The sequence below is a fragment of the Mastigoproctus giganteus genome, chromosome 4, assembly GCF_048544385.1.
Source record: "Mastigoproctus giganteus isolate SK-2022 chromosome 4, ASM4854438v1, whole genome shotgun sequence".
In the NCBI taxonomy this organism is placed as follows: Eukaryota; Metazoa; Arthropoda; class Arachnida; order Uropygi; family Thelyphonidae; genus Mastigoproctus; species Mastigoproctus giganteus.
Genome location: NC_143578.1, coordinates 36244764 through 36268312, shown reverse-complemented (window position 1 = coordinate 36268312; position 23549 = coordinate 36244764). Strand labels below are relative to the sequence as shown.

General features: G+C 37.4%; 1 protein-coding gene across 4 annotated transcripts in view; it reads right to left on the bottom strand.

Moving 5' to 3' along the window:
- Positions 1-23549, bottom strand: part of Atg17 (autophagy-related 17) — a 648565-nt gene that overhangs the window by 309444 nt on the left and 315572 nt on the right. For all 4 annotated transcript variants that reach the window (XM_090372636.1, XM_090372635.1, XM_090372637.1 and 1 more), the window contains 2 exons: positions 21509-21649; positions 4457-4650 (listed from right to left, as the gene is read on the bottom strand). In XM_090372636.1, coding sequence (XP_090228762.1) covers positions 4457-4650; positions 21509-21649 — 335 coding nt within the window. The remainder of the gene's footprint in view (positions 1-4456; positions 4651-21508; positions 21650-23549) is intronic.

Below are 23549 nucleotides of genomic sequence, written 5' to 3'. Positions count from 1 at the left end.
TTCATTCGAATCTTGTAGACATTGTTTTTGTATACAGAGCGGTAGGGAATTCAAATTTTTAATTGTGGTAACTAGGTAGCTCTAACGTAAAATTATATAATGTAATACACATCATGGCATTTAGGATTCTATTAGCAACTAATTAATTAAATTTACTGATCGCATTAATTTTAAATATCATGCCCCAGACTAGAGCAGCAAAGCAATGGACACAAAGTGGCAGGAGTGCTGTGACTCGGGGGGAATTCTCCAAAGCATAACAGCCTAAAAAAATATGCAACTTGTGAAATATTTGCCCAACTCTCTGGAACAAAACATGATCTAGGCAAGGAGGCTGTCTTTGTGTGTTCCAGGTGCAGAGAGTGTCTATAAATTAGGCATCAACTCAGCATTCTGATGGGCATCTATGAGAGCATAAAGTGTAGGGTAGATGCCCTCGAAGAAATTAATATGAGGGGCCTGTCACATTCTCAGCTGCCCAACACAACAATGGAGGTCACCCTTGTGCATCTGACAATGCAGCGGCAATCTCCAAGGCAGAATGTGCTGGTACCACAGGAGTTAGTTATTGTTGGTGACTCTATTGTCAGGGAGACGGGTAATACATTGTGTAAAAAGAATAGAGGGAATAGGGTATGCCTGCCAGGGACAAAAGTTGATGATGTTGTCGAGCAGATATCATCTTTTAAGGGCACAAAGGGTGATACTGTTGTACACATTGGCACCAATGACATTAAGAGTAGGAGATCTGCAGATTTACTTAACAAGTACAGGTCAATGTTGAAAAAAAGTCGCGAGTTAGGGTTAAATTTGAAAATGTCTGCAATTCTGCCCAGACATGATAGGAGGGAGTGTATGATGAGAGCCTTATCAATCAATTCGGCCCTAGAGGGATTGTGCAAGGCTCAAGGGGAAGAATTTTTTTCAGCATGGTCTGTGCTTGTTAACAGGAGAGACTGCTTCTACAGGGATGGGATGGGATACACTGAAATAGAAAGGGGGCAAGAGTGTTTGTTGATGCTACCAAGGCAGCATTTGGTGGGTCAGAAAACTCTATCTTGGACCGATTCACAGACTAAAAGGTTAAAAGTATCTGCAGGCAGAGGTGACGGTGATTCATGCACTATTTCTAGTAGAATGAGCAGAGGACTGGAGCGAGGGGTGCTGGGGGTTTCAGGGACTGATGACAGAAATTGTGAAACAAATAAATACATGGGATTGTTAGGGTAACTAAGAATAAGAATAATTGCATGTACACCAATACTAGAAGTATAGTAAATAAATTTGAAGAATTTGAAGTGTCGGTCAAGACATCAAAGGCAGATATTGTTGGGATATCAGAGACATGATGTCACACAGATATTAGGAATGCAGAATTGGAATTGGGGAGTACAATGTGTACAGAAAGGGTAGACAGGATAGGAAGGAAGGAGGGGTTATGCTGTTAATTAAGAAAAACATAAAATCAAAGGAAGTAAGTGCATCCAGTTGACATAGATGGACAGTGCAATGTTGAGTCAGTTTGGTGTGACATAAGCACTGCAAAAAATAAGATTAGAAAAAAATAAGAGTAGGAGTGTGTTATAGGCTAAATGACTCGAATGAGTACAACAATTGTACAGAGAAATAGAGTGGGCTAGTAAATGAAAATGTCTTATAATGGGGGATTTTAATTTCCCAGACATTGACTGGAACTTGTGGGTTGGTCACTCGCACACTAGCAAGACTTTTGTGGATTTATTGGATGACTGTTTTCTACAGCAGCATGTTCGGGAAGCAACTAGAGGGAGTAATACTCTTGATCTGGTTATCAGCAGTGATCACTCGTGTATTAAGAATTTGCAGATAAAGGAACCACTAGGTGGCAGTGATCACAGTGTACTGATGTGGGATTTACTTAAAGATATTATTACAATCAGGGGTAAAGGAAAGGTTTTTGCTTCTGTAAAGGTGACTACAGTGGTCTCAGACAGGTTTTAAATTCTGTACAGTGGGACCGACTGATGATTATGTTACCAACAACAAATTCTAAGCGGGAAGCATTCAACGAATAAATTGTGGAAGCTACTAGGGTTTTCATAACTATTAAGAAATATTGTTCAGGGTTTAGGCCTAAATGGTTGTCAAATGTATTAATGAGACTCGTGGCAAAGAAGAAAAATGCATGGAACGCATATAAATTATCAGGCGACACATAAGCCTATCACAGATATCAGCTAGTCTGTAATCAAGTCACAAAGGAGATTAGGCAAGCGAAGGCAGATTACGAGAAATCTTTGGCAAGGGATGCTAAGAAAAACAGCAAGGATTTCTTTACTTATATAAACTCTAAAAGGAAGGTGATGAATCAGATTGGTCCACTTGATATCGATGGTTCGATTGCTGATGATCCTGCTCAGATAGCAAACAAACTAAATGAGTATTTTGCATCAACATTCACACATGAGGAGTTATTAAGGAAAGAAAATGCCAGAAGTTAATGAAATTGTAACAGGGAGCGTAATGATTTTGTAATAACTCAGAGCAAAGTAATCACTGAAGTTAAACATAAGAAAGGCACGTGGGTGGATGGGATTAATCCAGTTATATTAAAGGAGGCAGCAAAGGAACTAAGCAAACCCTTAGTCGTAATTATGAGAGCATCCTTGGACTCAGGGGAAGTCCCCACGGACTGGAGATGTGCAAATGTATCCCCAATTCACAAAGGGGGATCGAAGGGTGACATGAGTAATTACAGACCAGTTAGTTTAACTTCTGTTCCAGGTAAAATAATGGAGTCACTGATTAAAGATGCATTGCAGGATCATCTAGACAAGACTGCAGCAATAATTCAAACACAGCATGGGTTTGTTAAGGGAAAGTCTTTTCTGACAAAATTGATTGGATACTATGATGTGGTTACAAAGGAACTGGATGCAAAATTTAATTTTGATATCCTATATCTGGATTTCAGGAAAACGTTTGACACTTGCGCATGGAACACTACTGTACAAATTGAAGCAGAATGGTATTAAGCAGCTCTTCGTGGACTAATGTTATTAGTGGAGTCCCATAGGGTTCGGTGTTGTTGTTTTGTATATTTATCAATGATATTGATGAAGGTATATCAGGCTTAGTGTCGAAGTTTGTTGATGATACAAAGGTTGGCAGGGTTGTTAATAACAGTAATGGCAGTTTAACTGAAGTTTTCTGAGCAACACAGATTGCAAGAGCAGGTCATGGTGTTTTGTTAATGATATACAGGAATTTTGCTAGCAGCAAAAAGGAGGTGATTATCCCTTTGTATAAGGCAATGATTAGGCCATGCCTTGAGTACTGCGTACAGGTCTGGAGGCCTCATTTTAGGAAAGATGTAGATTTGATTGAGAGTGTACAGGGCAACAAGATTGGTGAGGGGAATAAACGAATCCTCTTACCAAGAGAGGCTTAAGTTCTGCAAATTTCAGCGACAAGAGACTAGGCACCTGCGAGGTGATCTGAATATGGTGTATAAGGCCTTGAATGGGATGAGCATGCTGAATTCTGATGAGATTCTTCCACTTGCTCAGATTACGAACCTAAGGGGGCATAAATTCAAATTGAGGAAAGACAGTTGCAGAATAGATGTGCAGAAATTTGCCTTTAGCCAGCGGATAGTTAATTGCTGGAACAAACTTCCATCTGTCATGGAAGTTGATAGCTTAAATAAATTCAAGGAGGAACTGGACAAACTTTTAGAAGGAATGGTTGTGTTTTTTGTTTTTTTTTTTGGCCGATGCTACATAAGCTCATATGCTTGCTTTCTTGCATCACATGCCTCTATTACTATTCAAACTATCGAACACTCCAGTAGGCGTTCCACATTTCGGATAGTACTGCAATCACACTGCATTGTGTTCTGATAATGTGCAACATTCACTTTATTGGGCAAACATTCAATTCAAACAAGTGCTATTTGCATTTGTTTGCTTTTTTTAAATATATCTTATTACTGTAGTGTTGTACTACCATGCAACCTGCCTGTTTACAGATGCCTCGTCTGTCTTGGGTTCAAGATAAATAATAACTGATGAAGTGGCAGAGAAAGTGCCATGAAATAAATGAGCAATATCTGTAATTATTCCTAACAAGAAATAAAGACAAATTTTGACTCTAACAGAGTAAAGCTAAAGTGTTTCAATCTCCTCTTAATTATGTAGTGTAATTCTCTAGAATTTCCTGCTCTACCATTTATCTTTCCTTGTAAGCATGTATCTATATATTATAAGCATATATTTGAAGTCCACTCAGATTTCTGTATGGACTTCAAATGGAGGAAGGGGGGAGGAATACATTCGTTTAGTTTCTTATTAACCATGTGAATTGAACATTATGTAATGCTGTATGAATTTTGAGTTTTCTAATAAAAGAGATTGTATATATTTATTGGAACTATGTGCTGTATAGCTAAAAACAAACAAACAAAAAATACACATACCTTTCAATTTCCTCTTGATGTAAAACAAGATGATTTTGCAGGGCCACTGTAAGAGCAGTGTTTTGTTTGTCTTTTTCCTGAATATTTTTAAGCATTTCTTCTTTTTCTTTACTGAAATTCTCCAAAAGCATACTTTCTAGTGACTCTTTTTCAACTAGCATTAAATCAGTTTGGGCTTGCTTCTCCAACAGAGCCTATAAAACAGTTTTGCTGAAATTATATTATACACAAATTTTGTAGAGCTAAAATTAATCGCTAAATAAATATAAAATTTTTTGCCTTTCTCATGATTTTTTTTATAGTTCTCATTTTCGTTTAGTGACGTAGGAGCAAATAAATTAAGGACATGAACTATAAATGTTTTTCTTTGACCCTCCTCGTTGATAAATATCTGTGATAAACTGTATCATGAAAAGAAGTTTGAATTGTGATTTATCTGTTATGCTGTGAAAGAAGAGTTCATTTGTAATTGGACAAATTTGTTTTCATTCAAAACACAGGATGTCAGCAGGAAAACAACCAATGTCCTGATGACTTGAGGCTGCAGAAAAGCCTCAAGTCATCAGGGCACAGACTCCATGAAGTACTAAAAGCATTCCACAATAATACTGGCCCATGGAGACTCAAATGCACCTTGCAATTGCTTAGAGTGGACAGCAACATTTCAGATTCAATGGCTTCCACAGATACTAAACTGGATTGAGATCCAGTAACTGAATAGGTGAATGAAATATGGTAGCATTGCCCATATGCTCCAAGACCCATTCACAAATAATACTGGTTAACAAGTAAAATGTTATGAAAATGAAAATACCCAATCTTGGCTAATTTTATGTTGCTGAACACAAAAATCACATTAAAATTTGCTGACTGGCTCTTGTTTTTGAATTACATTTGGGTCTCATATTAGTGAGTTACTCTACATTATCAATTGTGACTTGGAAAAATGCACAGCAATACCACATTTCGCATTTTCAGTACCACCATGCTCTTATCACGTGATTGGAAACTGTCGCCTCACTCTGCATTACGTGGTAAGTTTTTGCCTCAAATAAGTCTTCAACTCTGTTGCAGTAATTCTCGAATACGGCTATGTACTGGGCGATATGTTCTCTGTGAGATTCCTACTTTTTGCACAGTATTTGTGTCTTGTAAGATTAATATGCCTGTAATTGTGTGAATATGACTTCTGTTATGTATGTGGAGAAGTCATGTTAAGCTTCAAGAAAGCATCCCTTAACTCTAACCATAAAAAAGGCCTACTTCTTGTACTCTGGGTGTAAAATAGGTGACCAGGACAAGAACTGGGCTCCCACGTAGTGGTGTATGTGGGCCGGAATGAACTGGAACGATGTTCCAGTACTTTTTACTAAATGTCATAATAGAAAATCGTTAAATTTATACACCTAATATTATGAAACAATGGCATAATCATAGGGGAGGGAGAAATATCTATTTTACCCATTGCTACTAAAAACATATATTAATAGTAATCTTTAAAATTAATAGATTTCTTTAAAATTTCTTTAAAAACAAAAATATAAATTTTGCAATAAAACTTGAATGTTTCTTACTAAAGTACAATGTGTTAGATAAAGAGATCCAATGAATGAGATATACTGTGATGTGTGCGAATGCTGCATTTTGATTCGCCATGAGCTGAATGCTAGAACTGGCTGTTTTATGAACTGTGAGTCTAAAGTCTGATTCAGTTACAGTACAGTTGATGTAGTGTTATCATATAGTCTTCTGGAGAACGAGTGTTCCGGTACTTTTTTTTTTTTTTATGACGAGCATTGCGGTGCTATTTTTTTTAGCAATACACCTCTGCTCCCACCCATATTTTGCACTACCTGTTCATCAAAACTCGATGCGTGTGTGAATCAAAAGGGACATTTTATGCCTTTTGCAGTGCCCACGATATGGAGGGAGCCAACAAATCACATCACAGACTATTACTTCAGTATGGTGCCTTCTATTAGAAAAGGGATGACAATGAAGAAAAAGTGGACAGTGACATACCCAAATACACCATCTGAAATTCGTCCCATGCCAAATTGTGAAGTGTTACCTATTCTTGAGCCACCCAACCATTTTTCTCTACACTCTGATGAACATAAACTTGATATACACAAAGAAGTACAGCAGCCATCTATATCAAATGATCCACCATTCTGTCCAAACCTTTATCATTCTGAATCAAATAAAATCACAGAACGTGAGCTTAATGACCTCATCAGGGATCTTGAACTGCTGAAGAATAAGGCAGAGCTTTTGGCCTCGAGGCTACAACAGTGCAATCTTCCAGATCATTCTGTGAAAGTGACAACATTTTGTACTCGAAATAAAGACTATGATAAATTCTATCAAATAGAAGGTGAACTCATTGCTTGTAAGGATGTTGATGGTCTAATGTCAGCAATGAACATGAGGCACGTTCACTACCTCATGTTCTCCTCCAAGAAGTCCTGATTTATCCCCACTTGATTTTTGTTTGTGGGGATACCTCAAGAGCTGTGTTTACTCCAATAATCCAACAAGGAAGCAATTAAAAGAAAATATCCACCACAAAATTGCAAGTATTCCGCCGGCAATATGTCGGCGTGTCTTCGAAAATTTGAGGGTTAGGATTGAAGAGTGTCATCGTCATGAGGGACGGAATCTCAATTATCTGATTTTTAGAAAATAATTTTCCATTAAGTGTAGAATATCTTTTATAAATACAGTTTTTTAAAATGCATATTTTTTTCATTATGATTTTTTTAAAAGGAGCTATTCATTATGGGACACCCTATATAAATACAAAAAACTACTTTTTTCGAAAACAAGAACCAACCTGCCATTTTAAGCACTATTTCCATGTTTAGCACCCTGCAATCTATAAATTAAACTTACTTTCATGCCCGTAACAAGATATGACCAAAAATTTGTTGTTCGCTGCAATTACTTGGTCTCTAGGTTTTTGAAAGTCAAAAGTTGGCAGTTGTTGGTTGGTGTCTGTTCTACTCGTCCGATTCTTCATACATCCCATTGATGTCTGAAGAATAGGACAAATGGGTTAGAATATAGAATAGGATGAATGGGTTAGAAAAGTTTAGAATCTATTCTTCAGACATCCCATGGAAGTCTGAAAAATAGATTCTAACTCTTTTTGATAATACTGCTGGAAGTAACCATTACCAGATGGATAAACTCTGAGCACAGAGGGATGTACCTGGTGGGGAATAATACTCAAATCAATAAGTTGTGGCCTTCAGGTGTTGATTCATTGGTATTAGGGGACCTAATGTGTGCTAATACAACTCCGCACATCATCACACTTCCCCCACCAGCCTGCAGTTTTGACACCTGGCATGATGGATTCATTGCCAGACCTTTGCCTTGCCATCAGCATGGAATACCTAGAAACTTGATTTGTTGGACCACGTGCCATTTCACTACTCTCAAAATGTCCAGTATCAGTGTAACTCTGCCCACTATACTTGGAACTGCTTATTTTTATGGGCCAAGAGTGGAATCTGGTGAAGTTGTCCACTGCTATATCTAATCCCTTTACATGCCACTATTATACTGTGTTGTCATTGGACTACACAATTCTTTTCATCCTATACTGGTTCTCACATGAAGAAGTATTTCTGCTCAGAGGATTGCTATTGATATGCTCTAAAGACTGTTGTAAGAGAACACCCCAGGTGGCAGCAGTGTCCATGATACCTGCACCAGAAAATCTAATACTGATTATCATACTTCTCTCGGTTACTAAGATCAAGCCTAAAATTTGAATGCTTTTTGCAAAATTCATAAGAAAGCAAATCCAACATAACCACACAACATGCCACAACCAGTTAACATCCTTTTACTGTCCAACTTCAAGCTCACAGAACCAAATTTTCTTCTTCCTCATTTATTCATTCAACTTCTGTTTTCTGGAACAATCTCCCTTAATAAGTATTTCCCAAAAATTACAATCTACAGACATTCAAGTCTAATATCAACAAGTATCTTCTTTCATCTTCTTATCTTTCAACCATTGCATGGTACTAAGTACTATAGCAGGGGTGGGCTGTCCCAAGGGTGCAAGGGGGTGCACTGCACCCGGGCACCAACATTCAAAGGGCACATGAAAACCTGAAACTTACATACACATATGAAGAACATTTTAAAGGGGGGCACCAAATTGTGATTGGCACCCGGGTCCCACATACACTCGGAATACTATAAGTTCTAATATCTCTCATGCTTAATGTTCTCATACAAAAAAAAAAAAAAAAAAAAAAACATGGAATATAACATCAAAAGATATGAAAAACAGACATTTTTCTTCACCCACTGTCATAAGGTTGAGCACCTTAAAGAGGAAACAAATGCTTCCTGATAAATCTTTTATCAGGAAACATGCATTGTGAATTTTATGCATTTTAAAACTGAAACAGAATCTAGTGATTTGAATTGCTTTCTGTTTCAAATATGAAAATGATATTTCTTGCATCTGTCATTATTTGCATTTCAGGTGTAAGTAATAGTATCATAATGGTTAAATGATGCAAGGAAGTGGACATAAAAGGAAGTGGCATCGGAAAAAAAGGGGGACCTCTATCAATCATCCCTTTTCTGTCATCAGAAGGTAGCTATCCAATCCCCCTTTGAACTTTATCAAACTCCCTGCCTTGAGCACTGCAGCAGGAAATTTATTCCAAAGAGCTACATCGTGCTGTCTGAAAGTAAACTTCAAAGGATCTAGCCTTCTGTTTCTCCCAAAAATTTTGTGTTTGTGCTCCTTGGTTGTTCTCTCTTCTAACACTAAAAATATACCTCATTTATCGATTTTATTGATTCTCCTCAGGACCATGTATATAATTCTGGATCAGGAATTTTTATTTATGTGTGCATAAACATATATATATACAGTAGACTCCCTCTATCTGGCCTCGCTTTAACCAGCCATATTTTTGTCGAGATTTTTCTGTGAATCAGATTTCTGATATTGTGGGCCCAGCAGGAAAACAAAATTAAAAGATTCTGGGAAGAGTACAGTGTGCACTGTAATGATCCTATAACTTTTTTCACTTCAGTTAGTTTTTGTTATCTGTGCCATTTGGATCGCAGTCACTCCGTGTGTACATATTTTCATCGTTAATTTCTGTTTTTTAAATTATGTTAACTTGAAATGATAGGCTCAAACAAGTATAAACAGAATGTGTTAACTATTGAAACAAAATTAAAAGAGTTGGAACATATTGATAGTGGAGAACCTGTAAAACGGATATGTAATGAACTGGGTGGTGGAAAAAGTACGGTGAATGATTGGTGGAGAAACTGGAAATCTCTTCAGGACTTCGGTATGCCAACAGAATCAGAAAAAGTACTCTTAGACAGGCGCACTATGAAGAAGGCAAAAAATGAAGTTGTTGACGATGCATTATGGATATGGTTCGTGCAAGAACGACAAAGAGGAACACCTCTTGGCAGGCCAGTTTTGAAGGAAAAGGCAGTACACTTGCCCAAGAAAGTCAGCAGTGGAGAAGAATTTTTAGCCAGTGAGGGATTGCTTTCATGATGGAAAAGTGTCATGGAATTCATAAACTAGATGTTTGCAGCGAAATTGTCAGCAGTGAATTTTCCCAAAAATTTTTTAGACATTATACAGAAGGAAAATCTTACTTCTGAACAAGTCTACAATTTGGATGAAACAGGCATAAATTTTTAGCTTCTTTTGACAAAAAAGCTAGCAGCACCACAAGAAACATTCGCTACTGGTTTCAAAACGAATAAACAGAAAATCACTGTGGCCCTCTGTACAAATGCTGCTATGAGTCACAAGCTGCTCCTTTTCATTGTAGGAAAGTCAGCCAAACCAAGAGCATTTAAAAATGTAAATTTCAATGCTCTACCAGTTTACTACAAAGCTCAGAGGTCAGCTTGGATGGATTCTTTTCTACTGGAAGAATGGTTTTCAACTGAATTCATTCTAAAAGTTAAGGCACATTTAACTTGCTTGAAATTATCTCTCAAGGCTGTTCTTGTCCTTGACAGCGCATCCCATTGACCTATCTTCTAATGACATCAAGGTGGTGTTTTTACCACCTGGCATTACATCTTTGGTGCAACCTATGGATCAAGGTGTGATGGTTAGTCTGAAAAGGCATTACAGAAGAAACCTTCTTTCAGAAATTCTTGAGAAGTCTGCCAATGAAGAAACAGAACTCACTGAGGCCCTTAAGAAAATTAACATCAAGGAAGTGATTTACATGTTGCTTTTAAGGAAATGTCGTCATCAACGTTTGTGAGGTCATGGAGAAAACTATGTCAAAAAATTAACTGTAAACTGCGATCTGGAGAAAGCTGTGCATTGAGGATCTGACAGACCATGACAACATTTCTCTGCTTAATGATTTGAAAATTTTATCGGAGTTCAAAGACCTTGAAGAAAGAGACATCGATAAATGGCTTGTAGGCAATAACATTCTAGAGAATGAAACGTTAACAGACGATGAAATTATCGAAGCAGTTAGTCAAGGTGAAATGGCAGAAGATGAAGACTAGAGAAAATAACAAAGGAATAAGTCATTCAGAAGGAAAGAAAGTGCTTGAAATTGCGATAAGATATATTGAACAGCAAGATAATTCATCTGTCATTGATATAATTCTTATGAAAAGAGTGGCGTGATTTTGCTTCAAAAAACGAATTTAAATCAAAAAAGACAAATGAAGATTACTGATTTTTAATCTAGGTAAATGTTTAATAAACGTTTATATACAACATACTGTATATATATTTTTTATTTAATTTACAACCTATAGATGGTATTTTGCATGTGTTTTCGGATTTACTGGCCATTCTTTTATCCAGCCTGAGGTACGATCAATCAGGAGTCTACTACATATAAAAAAAGATGAAGACTGACTGCACCAACCAAGAAAAACAGTAGAACATTAACACAAATCAAATTAAGATATCTGAGCATAAACAGTTCCCAATAACTAAAGAACATGTACAAATTCTAATTTCTTTAAAATTTTCAATGTCAAAACTTCACACAAAACAAACAGAATCAAGAGAACTAAAATAAATGAGACAATGTATAAATAAAATACCTTGTATATACTTTCTTCTTTTGAAATATTTCCAAAAAAGTAATTTACAGTTGTCTATTTCAAACCATTTACTATCCACAAACTCATGAATTTCATCTATCCATCTCCGCTGTTGTCTTCCAGTTTTCTTCTAGCTCCTCTTGGGTACCATTCTGTTATTTTCTTAGTCCATCCATCTGTCATCACGTCTTCGAGCTGTGTGTCCTGCCCAGGACCATTTTAGTTCTTTAGGCTTAGAGGGGAACAGGTATTCTGTGTGTTATCAGACACTCAGTCTAAAACACTGATGGATCCAATATCTTTCTATTACAGAAGATTTAGGAGAAGACCAGTTGGCCTGCCTCCCTAAAATCCACTCATGCACACCTTCTCAATGGTAAGCCCTGTTATGCCACTCTGGTGGCAACGATCGTGTAGAGCGGTTCTCTTCAAGACGCCTGGTCAGCGTGAAGAGGAAAAGACCAAACCCTCCAGCATATGACAGCACGACGAAACAAATGGCCCTCAGTCCCCAGTGGCTTTCACTCCCCTCTTATGGCAGCAAGAGGATCAGAGTGGAAGCAGAGGGTGCTAAGAATCTCTCGGTACGACCAGGCTGCCATGCACGGAAACTGAACTTGGACTGTTACAACATAAGATCACTCATCAGTGAAGACAGGATATTAGAGCTGGAAAAGGAACTAGAAAATGTGAATTGGAATATCATCGGTTTGGCTGAAACAAGAAGAAATGAATCACTTATAAGTTTATCAAGTGGAAATCTGCTGTACACCAATGGAAACAGTGAAAGGAGCGAAGGTGGCATTGGGTTTCTGGTCCATAAAGATATAAAAAACAACATTTTAGAATTCAAAAGTACATCACCAATGGTGTCAAGACTAATAGTCAAGATTTCTAAGAGATATAAGCTAAAGGTTATAATGATTTATGCACCAACATCGAGCCATGATGATGAAGAGGTTGAAGAAATGTACACCGAAACTGAGTCTTCTAAATGAGCAAGAAAACCCACTACACCATTATTATGGGGGATTTCGATGCTAAAGTTGGAAAAAGACAAAACAACGCCGAAAGGGGAACTATAGAAAATTTTGGAATTGGTGAAAGAAATAAAAGAGGTGAAAGACTTGTGGAATTTGCAGAATCTCAAGGATTGTCAGTAATGAACACTTTTTTCAAGAAAAGGGTGAACAGAAAGTGGACATGGAAGAGTCCAAATGGATTAACAACTAATGAAATCGACTTCATCCTCACTAACAGAAGATATATCGTGAATGATGTTACCGACCTGAATAAGATAAATGTTGGAAGTGATCACAGAATGGTTAGATGCACATTTGATATAGATGTAGGAAAGGAAAGGAAAAAAACTGACTCGAACAAACCAAACTTATCAAATCAATAAATATAATCATTACCCAGCACTAAGTGATTTGCTTTTTTAAAACAATTGTTCCAAATACATTAAGCATAAGCAGTGTGATTCGAAATAATAAACTTGCTGCTTGATAAAGTATCCTTTCATGTAGAAAAGTTTTGACAAAGTTTATAGTAGAGGATTAATGTTTTCTCTCTTTTTAAATTCAAAGAACAACTCTTTATCTAGTTAGTTTTAGTAAGAATGTCATTGGAGAGAAAATCTTTACTGCAACCCAGTAATTCATATGTAAAGAACTCCTTTTCTCCATCTTTAGCTCTCTTTAATAGAGATTTCTCATACTCGGCTTAAGATGGCCACAGTAACCTAACTGTCATGGCAAGGTGGCCAGGGGTTAACATACTAAGAAACAATGAGTAAAGAGTACACAGTAAAGGGTACATACAAAGTAAAGAGTATTTGCAAATAAAAAATTTAAAGTTAATAAACAGTGTGAGAGAGCTCTCCACACCTCCAGTTTGCAATTCACGTGACACATTAATTCTCTTTGGGAAGCATCATCACAATACAAATGTCAAAACCACATAATATGTTTCTAAATCTGCAAAAAAAAAGAGAGAGAGAATATGCTTAGTCCAACTGTGTTGTTGCATGGATAAAACTGCCTTTCTATAGCTTTTGTCACATGCAAATTTGCAAAAAAATAGACTGTTCTCTTTAATAGAAAACAATTCAGGTATATCATATGCTTTCATTATTTTTATCTTAAGGCATAAAATTAGCAATCAATTTTACTTTCCTTGCCTTTTCTTGTCTTAATCATGCTGAACTGTAATTGAAAAGACTATATTAAGACTCTTAAAATTATACTTAAAACACCACATTATTTTTAAACTCTCTGAGTTTCACTATAAATTTATACTATTTCTACTTCAGCACCATACAATATCATGTGTTAGATATGCAATAACACTCTTTTTAGCTTGTATGCATCAGAAACTTAATAACAACATGCTTTTCACAATAGGGGGTTAGAAAATCATTGGAGTAAAATCAGCATATCCAATTACACAAAGAAAAATTTTCAAAAGCAAGCATATAAATATTCCTTTTGCCACTTAAATATATTGATATACTTACAAAATTAAACTATAATAATATATATATATATACAAGAAAATTAAAATACTCTACAATATCTCAATAAGAACCCCTCTCCCACCCCCAAAGATATCTAGTTGCTAAGCTCTGGAGTCTGCACCTTTTAAGCTGTTCTTCATATGGGCATCAATTAGCACCCCTCACCAATCATTGACTTTCACTGAATCCTTTCTAGAGGTCCATTTCCTTCTTAAGTGTGGTTTCCCCCCCCCAGATCTGAACACAATATTCTAAATACAGTCTCACTATTACTAGTAGTTGTTGGTCAGTAAACCAACAACTACTAGTAATAGGACATTTCCCTGACAATAGAGTCACCAACAACAACTAGTAGTTGTTGGTGACGCTATTGTCAGGGAAGCGGGGAACATGCTTTGTAAAAAGGATAGGTGGAATAGGACCAGGGTATGTCTGCCAGGGGCAAAGGTTGATGACGTTGTAGAGCGGATATCATCTTTTAAGGGCACAAAAGGTGATACTTGGTTTGGTTTGGTTTTGGTTTTATTGGCGCATTAGCTACTAAGGCTATAATGCGCCAAGACCATGTCATTTATAAAATAATTTAAACTTTCAGTGACCTAATTAGTTAGGTCACTATGTCAAGAAGTATAAGAAAAATGTAGATTTTATAAACGAGTAAAAATATTTATTGACTTTAAAAATCTAAAAATAGCAGACACATTGTCATTGTCGGATAAAATCTGACTGAGTGTATATGGCTCAGTCAGATGATTAAAAGCGGTAAGACGGATACTGCTAAAAACTGGACATTCGATTAAAATGTGTCTAATTGATAAAACTGTGCCACAAGACTCACACATAGGAGGGTCATCAGCCCTCACAAAAGGTGATACAGTTGTACACGTTGGCACTAATGATATTAAGAGTAGGAGACCGGCGGAATTACTTAGCAAGTACAGGTCACTGTTGAAAAAAAGCCGTGAATTAGGGTTGAATTTGAAAGTGTCTGCAATTCTGCCCAGACATGATAGGAGGGAGTATATGATGACAGCCTTGTCGATCAATTCGGCCCTGGAGGGATTGTGCAAGACTCAAGGGGTAGAATTTTTTTCAGCCTGGACTGTACTTGTTAACAGGAGAGATTGCTTCTACAGGGATGGGATACACTTAAATAGAAAGGGTGCAAGAATTTTTGCTGATGCTGTCGAGGCAGAGTTAGGTGGGTCGGAAAACTGCTAGTTGGGGGGGATACAAGGACTAATAGATTAACAGTAGCCACTGGCAGAGGTGGAAGTGATTCTTGCATTGCTTCTATTGAAATGAGCAGAAGCCTGGAAAACAAGATGCAGGATATTTCAGAGACTGCTGGGAGTCATCGCGGTACAAGTAAACACATGGGTTGTGTTAGGGTAGCCAAGAATAGAAACAGGTGCATGTATACCTGCGTGTACACCAATGCTAGGAGTTTGGTAAATAAATTTGATGAATTTGAGGTATTGCTCAAAACATCAAAGGCAGATATTGTTGGGATATCAGAGAGGTGTTGTTACACAGATATAAGGAATGCGAAACTGGAATTTGGGGAATACAATGTGTATAGAAAGGACAGACAGGACAGGAGGGGAGGAGGGGTTATGCTATTAGTTAAGAAACACATAAAGTCCAAGGAAGTGAAGCCAGTCGACATCGATGGACAGGGCAGTGTCGAGTCAGTTTGGTGTGACATAAGCATAGGGAAATCAAAATTGAGAGTAGGAGTGTGCTATAGGCCTAATGACTCTGATGAGTATAATAAGATATTGTACAGGGAAATAGAGTGGGCCAGTAAATCAGAGAGTCTTATAATGGGGGATTTTAATTTCCCAGAGACTGACTGGAATTTGTGGGTTGGTCACTCGCACACTAGCAAGGCTTTTGTGGATTTATTTGATGATTGTTTTCTACATCAGCATGTTCGTGAGGCAACAAGAGGGAGCAATACTCTTCATCTAATTATCAGTAGTGATTCTTCATGCATTAAGAATCTGCAGATAAATGAACCACTAGGTGGCAGTGATCACAGTGTGTTGAAGTGGGATTTACTCAAGGAGGTAACTACCATCAGAGGTAAAGGGAAGGGTTTTTGTTTTCGTAAAGGCGACTATGATGGTCTGAGACAGTATTTAAATTCTATACAGTGGGACCAACTGATGATGTTACCAACAGCAAACTCAAAAAGGGAAGCATTCAAGGAACTAATCTTGGAGGCTACCAGGCTTTACATACCAACTAAGAAATATTGTTCAAGGTTTAGGCCTAAATGGTTGTCAGATGAACTAATGAGACATGTGGCAGAGAAGAAAAATGCATGGGATACATACAAATTAATGGGTGACATGGAAGCCTATGATAGATATAAGTTGGTCTGTAACCAAGTCACAAAGGAGATTAGGCAGGCAAAGGCAGACTACGAAAAATCCTTGGCAAAGGATGCAAAGAAAAACAGAAAAGAGTTCTTCACATATTTAAACTCAAGAAGGAAAGGGATGAATCAGATTGGTCCACTGGATATTGATGGTTCAACAGTTGAGGATCCTGCTCAGGTGGCTAACAATCTAAACGAGTATTTTGCATCTACATTCACGCATGAGGAGTTATTCAGGAAGGAGAATGATGTAGGTAAAGTAAACATTGGCAGTGAGCTGGATGATTTTGTAATAACTGAGAGGAAAGTGGAGGAGAGATTGTTGAGGATAAACATAAAAAAGGCACCTGGGGTGGATGGGATCTATCCAGTTATATTAAAGGAGGCAGCAAAGGAAGTAAGCAAACCCCTAGCCATAATTATGAGAGCTTCTTTGGGCTCAGGGGAGGTACCCATAGACTGGAGATGTGCAAATGTAACCCCAATTCACAAAGGAGGATCAAAGGCTGACACAAGTAATTATAGACCTGTTAGTTTAACTTCTGTTCCAGGTAAATTAATGGAGGCACTGGTTAAGGAAGCACTGCAGGATCATCTAGACAAGAATTCAGTTATAGCTCAGACGCAGCATGGTTTTGTTAAGGGCAGGTCTTGCCTGACCAATTTGATTGGATACTATGATGTAGTCACAAAAGAACTGGATGCAGGGAATAACTTTGATATTATATATTTGGATCTTAGAAAGGCTTTTGATACTGTTGCACATGGAAGACTGCTGCACAAATTGGAGCAGTGTGGCATTGGAGGCAAATTGCTGCTATGGATAAGGGGATGGTTGAGTGGCAAAAGACAGAGGGTGGTAATCAATGGACACTGCTCAATGTGGACTAATGTTATTAGTGGAGTTCCTCAGGGTTCAGTGTTGGGTCCGTTGTTGTTTTCGGTGTTTATGAATGATATTGATGATGGGATATCAAGTTTAATGTCCAAGTTTGCAGATGATACAAAGGTTGGCAGGGTTGTTAAGGACACTACTGACGCTATGCTGCTGCAACAGGATCTGGAAAGGTTGAGCAGATGGGCTGAGAGGTGGCAAATGAAGTTTAACATTGACAAATGTAAAGTACTACATATGGGAAATAGTAACCCCAGAGCAACGTATCAACTCTGCGGTACTACACTGACAGTGGTGGAGAATGAAAAGGACCTGGGGGTAATTGTGCAGGCAGATATGAAGTTCTCTGAGCAGTGCAGACGAGCTGCAAGAGTAGCTCATGGTGTCTTGTCAATGATATACAGGAATTTTTCTAGCAAGGATAAGGAGGTGATTATTCCTTGTATAAGGCAATGGTTAGGCCCCATCTTGAGTACTGTATACAGGTCTGGAGGCCTCATTTCAAGAAGGATGTAGAGCTGCTGGAACGGGTACAGAGAAGGGCAACAAGATTAGTGAATGGAACAAAGGGTTGCTCTTACGAAGAAAGGCTTAAGTTTTGCAAATTACAGAGTCTGGAGACTAGGCACCGGCGAGGTGATCTGATAGAGGTGTATAAGGCTTTGAATGGTTTGAGCATGCTCAATGCCAATGGGATTCTTCATCTTGCTCAGAATAATCAGCTCAGATGGCATAAATTCAAATTGAGGAAGGACGGATGTCGGATAGATGTGCGGAAATTTGCCTTTGGCCAGCGGGTGGTTGGTTGGTGGAACCAACTTCCATCACTTGTTGTTGAAGTTGATAGCCTAAACAAATTTAAGGCTCAACTGGACAGGTATTTCGAGCGAACGGAGGGGTGAAATGGGAGTGGTGTGTTTTTTTGTTTTTTTTTTGCTGATGCTGAATAAGCTTGCTTTCTTGCATCATATGCCTCTACTAATGCTAAGTGTGGTTCCCCCCCCCCAGATCTGAACACAATATTCTAAATACAGTCTCACTATTATCTTACACTATTATCTTACACAGAGGGATAATGACCTCCTTTTTTCATTCTTGTGAATGTCCTATATATCACAGACAGGATATTATGTGCCTCCCTAGCGACTTGTTTACACAGCATAGAAAATTTCATATTTGAATGAACTGTAACCCCTCCTTTTTACATCTTGGACCACTTTTAATGCCATTCCCTCTAGCATATAAGTAACCTTGGATTTCTGTTCCCCGAGTACAAAACCTTACATTTAGAAGCATTAAACTGCGGTTTTCATTTTTCTGATATTTTTTGTGCAACCGACCTAAGTCATACTGAAATAAAATGGCCTGTTTCATTAACCACCATACCCACCTTTAAATCACCAGCAAATTTGACAACTTCCCCTCATCAATGTCATTAAGGAAGATGAGAAATAAAGTGGCCCTAATACTGATCCCTGGGAAACTCCACTTGCTACACTAGTCCATTCACCTGAGGAATGTCGATTTATGACCACTCTCTGTCTTCAATCTATTTTAGCCAGCCAACGACCTTACTGGTAATCCTAATTTGTCCAGCATATATAACAGCATTTTATGGGGGAACTGTACCAAAAGCTTGTCAAGGCAGACAATGTCAAAGTTGTTTCTTGCATCCAACTGTTTTATAACTTTGTTGTAATAATTAACTCGAGTGGTCAGACAAGACCCCCTTCAGGAATGACATTGCAATCCATTAAGGATACCATTCCTATCAAGATTGTTATGTATTGCATCTTTAACCGGACTCCATGATTTTTCCCACCAGTTAGGTCAAACTCACTGATCTGTAGTTGCCCGTTGCTTCCTTTCTGGATTAGAGAAACATTAGTACTTCTTCAGTCCAAGAGAATCACACCAGGGTCCAATTGTCTCATTTAATGGTCGTCCAACTGTAAAGATTGGTGCAAAGTACCTATTCAACTTATTAGCCACTTCTGCTGGGCTTTCTATGACTTTTTCACTTCGATAAAATGAGGAGCCTATTTAATTCACACACTCTCTCTCTCTCTCTCTCTCTCTCTCTTTCTTTTTTGTTTCCATGTATGAAAAGAACTCCTTTTTCTCCATTTTTAGCTCTCTTTACTAGTGATTTCTCACATTCAGCTTTTGTTTGTCTTACCCTATCAGTAGGGTAAGACAAACTTACCCTACTGATAGGGTAAGTGCTATATGTACATTATAATACTCCTGTAAATTAATATCTTGCAATAGTCTGCATCTATCCCATGCTTTTTACTTTGTTCAATTAAATCTTTAACCTCATTTGTCATCCACTTGGATATCTTTTTTTTTTCCCCCCTGTACAACAAATGCATTTCTAGCTTTCAGGATAAACTTATTGAATACCTCCAATAATGAACTCATGTTTAACAGCATATAGTTGTCCGTCCAGTTAATAGAGCCCCAAAGAAATACCTGAATCGACTATAGTCCCCTCTCTTGAAATTGAAGCCCATCCCTTTTCCTTTCACCATAGACCTCTTTGGACACTACCCATTTGTGACATCATGGTCACTATCCATTATTGATTCCTGCACTGTCAAATTTTGGATGCAGTTTGCATCCAAAATTTGACAGTGCAGGTTGTGCATGTTGGAATAAATAAAAATCATTCAGATTGCTCAAAAATCTGTTTCCCTATAGTGTATTGCCACCACAATTTCCAATCTATAAGAGGAAGGCTTGAAGCCACCCAAAATAAGGTAATTACACTAGCTGCCCATTTAAGTTGCCAACAGAGATTTCTGTAGTACACCTCAGAATATTTGTCTGTAATAAACCTCAATTATCACCCTCTCTTTATCACAAATCATCTTGCACCATACAGACTCAATGTTCATCTGAATTTGATCTGATTCTGATACAGTCATTAGTTTCAGAGAACATTTAATAAGAAACATGACTCCTCCTTCCCTTTCACCTTCCCCATCCGTCCTTAACATGCTCACCATAATGAAATTCTTCATCCACTCTCTTCGTCTCTTATCTCTGGATGGCACCATATCTCCACTGGTGATATATCAGCATTGAATGACCTAATCAAAAGCTCAAATTCATTTAATTTGTTTACAATACTCCTGGCATTACTATTTAAACAAATTACATTTTTTTACCTTTTGTCCTTTTACATGACTCATGTATCCCATATAGTTGCTTAAAAACATTTTTCCTGGTGGTAACTGACTAGTGATTTTTGCACCTACCAAGGTTTCTTTCTATGTATAATACAATTACAGGTTGGATACAAGTCCTCATAGGGAAAGTGCAAGTGTAATTTTGCCCCATATCACTAACCTGCATCATTCCAATAACTCCCCCTCTGAATTAGCAGTTTTCCTGAATCCTTAAGGCATCCTCAATGGCACTACTAAAAGTACACCCTTTCATGGCAACGGTCTGGCAGGTATTTCATACCTGCCAGACCGTTGCCATCTTTCAGCATTATCCTGCTGAAAGATGGCATCCCTTTGGCAGTGCCATCTTTCAGCAGGATAATGCTCCATGCCACACAGCCTGGATTATTCAAGACTGGTTTGCAGAACATGAGGAAGACTTCCAGGTTTTGGCCTGGCCCCCAATTCTCCTGACATCAATCCCATCGAGCATCTGTGGTTTGTGTTGGAACAGCAACTCCGATCTGCGGCGTCTCAACCATGGACCTTACATTAGTTAAAGGATTTGCTGGTTACGTGTTGGTACCAGATACCACAAGACACATTTAGAAATCTTGTAGCTGTTGTTGTTGTTATTTGGTTTTTAGGAGCATTAGCAACTAAGGCCATATTGCTACGGGGATATGTGGTGGTCATTTCCTGACCTTTCCGCATCCTCCGTATTTGGTGGTGACGGGCTCGAACCCCGGTCTAATCAAGAAGCGTGTGCTATGCACTGCTGCTCCTTCCCACCTGGCTATGGAGGCGCCCCAAATCTTGTAGCATCCATGCCTCACCGGGTATGAGCTGTTTTGGCTGCACGTGGAGGACCAACATCATATTAGGTGGGTGGTCACAATGTTTTGGTTCACTGGTGTAAATGATAAAAATCACAGTTAAATGACAAAGTTCATTTAAGAAAATTTACTTAGTATTTCGTATTTACCTCTTTAAGTTCTTTAATTTCCTTCTCATTCTGATCTTGCTCTCTTTTAAAGTCATCACGTAAGCATTCCAGTTCAACTTCATGTTCCAATATCATTTTTCTAATTACTACTTCTTTATCAGATTCACATTCAAACTTTACCTAAATGTATATAAAAATATATCAACACTTGATAAAATTTCTTATAAATAATGGGGAAAGGAAGAATATTAAAATCTTCAAAATATATTTATGGGATTACAAGTAAAACTTCACAAAATGCAAATTTTTCTGTTAAGAAAGAATAATATAAATCTCTTCCATCATTCACATTTCTATTTTACCCTTTAAGTACAACATACAAAAAAACACCCATTGTACATATAAATACAAACAATCAAACCTTGATACACATTCAGATACATATTCAACACCATTAATGGCTCCAAAAACTCTAAACTAGTAACGTGTATTAACTGGAGGATAGAGTTTTGTAGGTTTTTGAGGTTCACAAACTATCCCAGATTATACTGATTACAAATCAACAAGATATTAGTTAACTTTTAACACAAAATCATAATTTATTCTTGGTGAGTAGTAAAAAACCTGGGTACCTCAAAGTTATCTCCCTCTTATATAAAATTATTGTCCCCCACCATCATTCTATTAAAATCATCAGTGCAGTTATTATTTGTGCTTATCCAATAAAGTAGGTGAAATTGTTTCTTTCTTGGCCTTGGACATTTTTCAAAAAGTTGAAGTAGGAGAGAATTTTGCTGCCATTGTTCTGTGTTTATTACACTAATATAAGAATGACACAAACACTATTTAATATTTTATTAATTCCACAGCAGTAAAATTAATATTAGAAGTGTTTTATCAAGTCTGTAAACTATAAATTTATACTTATCATAAACATGTTTTTGTACTGTAACTGCATAAAAATATGTAATGTAAACTGATAGCACAGTACATACTATCACATAACTTAGGAATAGTAAAGCATTACTATTGTACATATATATATCTGAAATGTGAGACATTTTTAACTTAAATTCAGCTAAAAGCATGACTCAGACTAGAGAAGTGAAGAAAGAGCTCAAAGCAGCAGGAATGTTTTAACTTGGAGAGCTGTGGGCAGCTCTCCTACAAATCACAACTTTGTTCAGTGTACTACTTATTGTTTTTTTTTTTGCAAAGTTACCTGTAGTGGGACAGGATTCAGCCAAAGAGATGCCTCTGTGTGCTTTTGTTGCAAAGAGCTAGGAAGATTAAGTGCAAATTCAGTGTTCTGATGGACCTATATGAGTGCTTGAAGAACAGGATTAATGTCCTTGAAGGAAATGAAGGACACATCAGTTGTGCCCAGCTCAATGTAATTTTCCATCACAGAAAGTGCTGGTCCCACAGGAAGCAGATTTTGTTGGCAACTCTGCCAGAAAACTGAAAAATATATTGTGTAAAAAGGATAGATAGAATAGGGCCAGGGGCAAAAGTTGATGTTGTAGAGCAGCTATCAATTTTTAAAGGCACAAAAGGTGAGACCATTGTACATGTTGGCACTAATGATATTAAGAATAGGATATCAGGATTTACTTATCAAAAGTAAATCCAATGAAAAAGTAAAAGTAGTGTTTCTCAAGATTTTTTTTAATTATCACCTTTTAATTATTACAAATTGTCCAAAAAAACCCTTTAGGGTTTATTTGGACAATTTTTTTTCCTAATTGGCCCCTGTGAAATTTTAAACAAGAAAATAGTTTATACTTACTCTTTTTATTCAATGGGATCCCTGAGCCTGATGCTTCCTAGCTAAATGTTCAATGTTCGGTATAACGTTAGCAAGTTCAATTCTAATGTCTCCTCTTGAACATATATCAATTTTGTTTCTTTCCTTTGTTAATAGTTTATTTACTGAACTAAACCACTTTCAATCATATAAGATGTTGGAAAACAAAGATATACTTCAGCCATATCAGACCACATTGTTGGATAGAGCAGTTTACTTGTTTTTGATCCCACAACTCAGCCATTCCACCTTTGTCTAATTTATATTTGCATT